Here is a 7,459-nt window from a genome sequence, read left to right on the forward strand (position 1 = left end):
GGGAAAGCCTCCCTCCCTCGGTGCTGCTGGCTGCATGGTGTCCTCTTCAGTTCAGCACAAAGTGTGCTGGCTGCAGACAGGAGGCTCCGCATGGAGAGGAGAGGGACCCGCCTGTCCCCAGAAGCCGCGCTGGATGGGTTTAGCTGTGAGCAGTCCATGGCTGGTTTTAGCTGTGAGCAGTCCATGGGTGGTTTTAGCTGCCTGCAGCTCTGGGATAGTCCCCCCCCAGCAACCCAGAGTCTGTGCCGCGGCGTTGGGAAAGGGGGAAAGGGGCAGTTGCCCCGGCAGGGCCTGGAGGCTCGGAGCCCCCCCACCTTCCAGCAGGCGAGCTAGCACAAAAGGCAATTCCTGCCTTTCCATGTGGTTTAAGTATGTAAATTGTGAGAAGCATCATTAGTCTAAAAGACTGTCCATCAACTCAGGTTCAACCCACTACAGTTTTGTATCCAAGAGGATATGCATCAGGTTATTCAAATTATAAGTTAGTCTGCCGTACCTTAGTTATGAATAGCTGTTTAAGCTAAGTAAACAGTAGCAGATACTGTCTAACTTCATAGGTAAGAACCAAAAGTATGTTTGGATAGGGAAGGGAAAATTTCTTAAATTGGGGCAGTTTTCAGGCTTTTCTCCGTATTTGTCTAAGAATGAGTAAACCCATGTTGCACTTCAATACCTTCTAATACATCTGAGAATAGTATTAGAGCCAAAAATGAAAGTAAGAGAAGGAATTTGAATAAATAAATAATTACCAGCATAGCCATCAGGCCAAACTAGAAAAGTTTTCAGTTGCCCTGATGCCTGTGTGGTCACCACATTTTATCCAAAGTTTTGATAGTGGGAATTAATAGCTGTGGTATGCAGGCACAGATGCTTAAGGTCTGGGAGCCTGAGACTTCATGAGAGTTCCAGAGCCCTGAGGCAGGTAACTGCAAAAAGTCAAAATTTTGGGGTTAGGCAAAAGGCTGGAAAGAAGGCTGCCTTTTGGCTTTGTCACAGAAATACCCACTCTGTGAGGGCTTTTTGATTCGTGCAACTAAGCATTGCTCAGCCATTAACATGTAAATCTTTCAAAGTGCAAGGAATGTTAAAGCATGTCATTGGTGATGTAACTTTAAAAGTATTTTTTCTTTATTTTCTTTATCTAGAGCCCAGTAAAGATAAATCAGATCAGCCTGGATGAAAGTGGAGAGCACATGGGTGTTTGCTCAGAAGATGGCAAGGTACAACAAATCTATTTATATATTTGCTGAGGTAACAGGTAGTCCTGGTTTTACACTAGAATAATTGCGATAACCTGTGGAGTGTATTCCTGCATTTAGCACCACTACTTTGGCCATACATGTTGAGAACTGAGCTCACCTTTGAATACTCAAAATTAAAGTCAAATATATTTTGCACAAATATGCTGTAGGAAAAGTAATTACAAGAATGTCAATAATGTAACTGCTATTAAGCTGATTAACAGCTGTGACAAGAGGACATGTCAACTTAATCATTACTGCTGTCCCAGTTCTACTTCAGTGACTATTCTGCTGTTCCTGCAAGACAGTAGTTTAATGCCTTTCTGCTATAAATCCACAAAATTGGATTTTGTGGGCTTGATTTCTGTGGGTTGGTGGTTTTCATTTTCACACACTTTATGAATGTTTCTCTTGAATTATAGAATCTTTTGATAAACAATCATAGTTTATCAGAAGAATAAAGTGTCTTACAACAGCCACATTAAATAAATGTAAAATCAATATATGTATAGTTTCCTAAAAAACTGGCACCTACTTCCTTGACTGAGGACATATATCATTTGTGTAGTGTATAACTAACAATTATCAGTGCTTCTCTGGAATGTTGAGCTGTGACATTTAGTGGTTTTGGTGATTGATTTTCCACTTATAAGAATGTCTTTTTGTTTTTTCAGTCAACGACAATATTTTCTAATGTTGGTTTCAATGATAAAATTCTAATGCACAGAGTGTATTTAAGCTTCTTTTCGAATATAATGCCCATATACAAACGCAGTGCATTAAAAATCATTTAAACAATTTCTCAATATCCAACTTACTCAGGAGAGCATTGCTTACACAGTAGACTTGGGGGAGGAGGAGTGTTGGTAATCCTAATGTTGCATTCAGTAGAAGTTCTTTAAATTAAAATACAATTGGATTTTGCAGTAGGAAAAATGGGGAAACAGCCCCTTTAGACTGTATGCATTTGGGTTTTTTCATTCCAAATAGGGTTTTTTTCCCCTCAACAGGCAGGCAGCCAGTTTGTGTATCCAGGCCTTTTAGTTCTGAGAGGTATCTTGATGTCTTGACACAGTAATTGGGATACTAGTGCCTATCAAAGTGGTTGTAGAATTTTGCATCCTGTGTGAAACAAAAGAGTATCCTATTTGTCTAAGCAAGATAAGGCAAGGGTCAGTAATTGTGCAGGCTAGTAAAAATGTTGAGCTAGCATTGCTGGTTTAGGTTTTCATATGATTTTGGGAAACAAGCACTTGCTGTTGCTGTAAGGGCTCCTCAGATGTGACTGTGGATTACTGACTCAAAATACCTGTGCTGCAGGGAGACTACAAGCCATATACATTTTTTTGTATACTAATATTAAATATACTTATTTAATTTCAGAAATACTGAAAAATCCATAATACCTACTCTGGTGTGGCTCTGTTTGAAAAGACTTCAATACTTTAAATGGTGACTCTGTCTTCATTTAGTGAAATAGCTATTGTGGGTCCAGTGTGTGTGACATTACATACTATACAAGGCAGTCAAAAATGTAGTTCCACAGCCACAGGGATGGAGTATCACAAGTACAATATTCAGCATATTTGCATTCATAGAGTCCAGGGACACTGGTGCTTCACCATATTCTACACTTGTGAAAAACTCATCTGGAGAGGGTATTTTAGAAGTTAGACTTTCCACATGATCCAGAAAGGCTCATGTCTCTGAAATAATCCACTCTTAAAACTGATTAAAATACATACTTGTATGTTGTGCTACTGTATCAGAAAATGGCAGATTCCTGGCCAGATAATGTAGCACTTCAAGGTTCTGGTCATAACAAAAGTGTAAATTTACATTCCTTATAGCCCTTTCCTTACTACAGTAGGAGTGTTGATATTGTAAGAAGCTAAAACACTTGTACAAGTAGTTTCAAAGTCTTTATTAGCTTGATCAAATACATGAAAGTGGTGAAATCCTTAAAAAAAAACAAACATGGGAAAAGACCTGTAAAACAGCTTCATTTTCTTAAATCAGTTTTAAATAAAAATGCAGATGTAATGAAGAGGCCTGGGAATTTTGAGTCAGCTGGATTGATGCAAGTATGTTCTACCAATTAATGAAGATATGTTCTCTTTTGCGATAAGCAGAGTGCATTTTCACGTATCAAAGTGGATCCAATATGATAGAGATGGAAACTATTTGGGAAGGCCTTATGATGAGAACCTCCTCCTCACATCCGTTCTGCTGTCTGATATATTTTAGTTTACTACTTTTTTTTTTTTATTTGATCTAGCCATATGGACTGGGGGGGGAGCACAGAAGCACAGTACAATTCTCTTCACAGTACAGACCCTCTTCTTGACAGTCAACATCCAGACCTAATGTCAAAACCTGTCACATGTATGTCATACATGTCCAACAAATGCCTTGGGAGCCACCGCAGCTCTTCTGTACTGCACATTTGGTTCTTTAAAAACCTTCCTTTCTAATGAACTCAGCTACAGCTGATCACCACTGGCATGGAGAGGAGCAGAAATCATAACCAACACCAGCCCTCTAGTTTAGCTGCTGGGTATTGAAATGTCAGGGTGTAAAAGAATTTTGGTGCTCAAATAAATAGAACAGGAAGCAGACTTGCATCTTCAGAATTGTGGAGATTTTTAGATTAGGTTTTTGTGTTAGTTTTGTCTGTAGTTAATTGTACATTCTCTTGAAAAACCTGGATTTGACTCCTGATTTTGCTAAAGCTCTCATGTCATTACAAAAGAGCAATGTAATTGGCACCCTTATTCTGGCTTGTAACTTTTTTTATATGAAGAAATATAAATTATATTGAAACCCCATGTGTTTGCGTATTTTAGTGTCATCTCTAATGCCTGTAGCAGCATTAATGTTAAGAATATCCATGAAGTATTACACTGATAATTTTTCAAGAAATGTGACTTGTTTTTCTGCCTTTTGATCACTCAAGGTTGGTTATTTCTTCCACACGTGGAAGTAAAGAAGCAGCTAAGTCTGGATTCACTGGAGTGATGGGTTCTGGATATTTAAAACCAGACAGGACTAGCAACATATAGTGGAATCATAAAATCCTTTTTCCAGCTGCCTAAGAGCATCACGAACAGAGTGGGCATGGAAAGTAGAAATAGATAAATCCAATATAGTTTTGTAATAGCAAAAGAATCACTTTCTTTCTGAAGAATATGAGACATTAAGAAGTAATAACTGTTAGATGATGTCCCTAGAGTAAACATGGTAACATGTATTTTTTGCAGAGTTGTTTTTTCCTCTTAGCTCACTCCATTTTGTTTTCGTACTTGAAAAGAAATATCATATTGCCATATGCAGTGATATATTAGGAAAATGTTGAAGGTACTGTTGCTGATTTTGATTAATTACTTTTAATTTGAGAGGACTGTTTTGTAATTTTTGAGGATTCTGTTTTCGCAGAATTTGCAGTGTTATGTTTTAACCATGTATTTTCTTTTTTTTTCTTTTTCCTTTCTTTTCTCTGTCTTGTTTTCTCTTTCCTGATTCTTATTTTGTGTAGGCTGTTGTATTGAATATGATATGCCAACTGATGGAAACAAAAACCCAGAAAGCAAAATCCTCTAGACATCAGCCCAAAGGTTTTCTAGGCTCACAGCCAGGTCCAATTCAAATACAACCCTTTGGCTGGCTTACATAATCACAGCTTTGTGATACATCTCAGTTTCCAAATATTGATTTTTCTAATCCTTTGGAGCAGTAGCTCAGCTCTACAAAGTGCATGCAGAAGTATTTTTAAAGCCTGTTGTTAGAGGCAGTATATTCACTAATGAGTAATGGACTGAGCTGATAATGCTGCTTAGGAGATGTATCCAGGAGACAAGCTTGAGAGGGAAATGAGGTGGTTTTAGATGTTTTTAACTTCACTGAGGCTGCTGAACTTTGAGCTGCTCTAAGGATGTCCTAGTTCCTTGCTGATGGCTTAGTTCCTCTTGTAGTTTCCGTGAAGTTTAATATTTTTACTCTCTCTTCTTGACTGCAGGAACTTTGGGGGTTCTTGTCCTCTGAATTGATCTTTTTAGAGCTATTAAATCTCACTTGTTGCGGCCCCTTACTGGTATTTACTGACTTCATTCTTCAGGTCTTTCTCAAAAGGGATTTATATTTTTTTGTTACTAATATTTTTTTATTTTCCCTCCTGAAGGAGTCATGATGAGAAGAAAGAAATAAGGTTAAAGGGTCTTTTAGAACTTAGGAGTCCAATGCTGAACATGCAGAGCAGAGTTACTGAAGGGATTACCTTCTCCAGAAAATTTTCCAGAAAATAATGAGAGCCTGTCTGAGAGCCTTCTTAAGTAGATTTGCTGTCAGATACATTTCCTCACTGATCGCTCCATGGGATGCTCTTCTTTTCTCCCTTCTTCCAGAGGTGTTCATTCCTTCTGGGATGAGTTTTCAACGACTTCTGACAGTGGGTGGAAACGTCTTAAAAACATAATGAAAAAGCAAACCAGTTATTATTCTTTCTGGAAATCATAGTTAGTAAATCAGTTACTAATTCCTGGCCATAAGTCTTCAGCCCCGTTTTATTCCTAAATTCTGCAGGAACTGGGTTGTCAACTGTCTCATCTGAGAATTAGGAAAGGGAATATTGTTTTTTGAATGAAGAGAAATGAGTCCAAAAGAGGGTTGTACTTAAAATAATCATGAGAGACCTTATTCTGTAGTCATATAATATGAGTCTAATAATATTTCATAAACACCTGATATCTCTGTACTTGTTCAGAACTAAAGGCAAGGAAACATTTTAGAAATCTGTTAATTCTCTTGACAGTAGAAACTTTTTTTTTAAATTCAATGTTGACGCTTCTTCAGATGGATTAATTCTGATAGATATTCTGATTGCCTACGGTTGCAACTCCATTGCTGACTGTTAAATGTACTGATACCATATAAATGACATAAATGAGAAGGGAGGATTCTTCAGAGAAAGACATTTCCAGTGATCATGGAATAAAACAAAATAGCACTGTATGTGCTTGGGAGGAGGAGAGGATGCCTAGAAATATATGGGACTTGGGTTTCAGGGTGGTTTTGCTTTATTGTCACAAATTTCTTTTCTTCTGTAAACCATGTATTGCTTGGAGGGAAAAGAATCCTACCATTCTTTCTCAGAAAGGAAGAATTTTTAATTTATTTTCTCCTGAATGTTATTCTGTTGTTCTTACCATAGTTAGGTTGCTATCTGTTAAACAGATTTCATCAGCCTAAAGCAAAAGGAACTTACAGTTTTTACTGTGATTGTAACAACAACAAAAAAATATTCACAAAAAATGGTGAGGGAAAATATTCACAAAAGTACTTTTGTACTGCTGCAAATATTAGAGATATGTCACAGTAGAAGACCAAGCTGTATCAAATAGCTCTGAATTGTTAATTGTGTCTTCCTTTAGGAAAAAAGATGTCACTGTTAGTATTCAAATTAATCTTCCAGTTGTTAGGTTTTTACTTTCAGTGTTAATTGTTCAGTGTAAATTAGGTAAATACATTTGGTTTTCAATACACTTTTTCAGGTGCAAGTGTTTGGATTATATTCAGCAGAAGAGTTTCATGAAACGTTTGACTGTCCTATTAAAGTAAGTGCTTGTTTTAATCTTTAGTAATTGTGGTGGTGGTGTCTTTAATAACAGAAAGGTCACACTCAATCTAAATGAGAAAGAGGAATACCACTTCCTTACAATGTTATTTAAGTCACTAGAAAATAGTTTTCTATCTCAATATAAAAGCTTTTGATCTGGTTAGGTGGAAAGAAAGCCAACCTTGGTTTTGTAAAAAAATATTATTGACTTTTTCAAATACAAAAGGGACAGTTAAAGAGAAATTGTCCTGTTTCAGGCATTACCCATCCCAATATATTTCTTTGTAGATTTGTGATACAAATTCTGAGGGTTCTGCTAAATGTGAGGTCAATATTTTGGAACCAGTTCATATCCATTAAACCTGCCTCAAAATAAGGCAATGGGCAGTGATATTGATGTATCCTATCTGAAGGGAAAACTTGAGTTTAACTCGGCTTTAGAGAAGTTTGTCTGCCTGGCTGTTGAAAAAAGGACCTCTAGTAGGTCTATGGGAAAATCTAGTACTTTTTAACAAGAAACATTTCTTGCAGGAGAAAAGGTGATGCGTGTAAATGTTTGCGTTTTGCTACTTGGTGTCTTCAATGTTGCAGCTGCTCTTTAGAGCGG

At 37.2% G+C, this 7,459-nt stretch overlaps 1 protein-coding gene across 3 annotated transcripts in view; it reads left to right on the top strand.

Moving 5' to 3' along the window:
* Positions 1-7,459, top strand: part of VPS41 (VPS41, HOPS complex subunit) — a 92,888-nt gene that overhangs the window by 24,634 nt on the left and 60,795 nt on the right. For all 3 annotated transcript variants that reach the window (XM_017727059.1, XM_017727060.1, XM_008644626.2), the window contains exons 3-4: positions 1,146-1,220; positions 6,788-6,850. In XM_017727059.1, the coding sequence (XP_017582548.1) occupies positions 1,146-1,220; positions 6,788-6,850 (138 nt within the window). The remainder of the gene's footprint in view (positions 1-1,145; positions 1,221-6,787; positions 6,851-7,459) is intronic.

This window comes from Corvus brachyrhynchos, unplaced genomic scaffold, assembly GCF_000691975.1.
Source record: "Corvus brachyrhynchos isolate BGI_N302 unplaced genomic scaffold, ASM69197v1 scaffold1002, whole genome shotgun sequence".
Lineage (NCBI taxonomy): Eukaryota > Metazoa > Chordata > Aves > Passeriformes > Corvidae > Corvus > Corvus brachyrhynchos.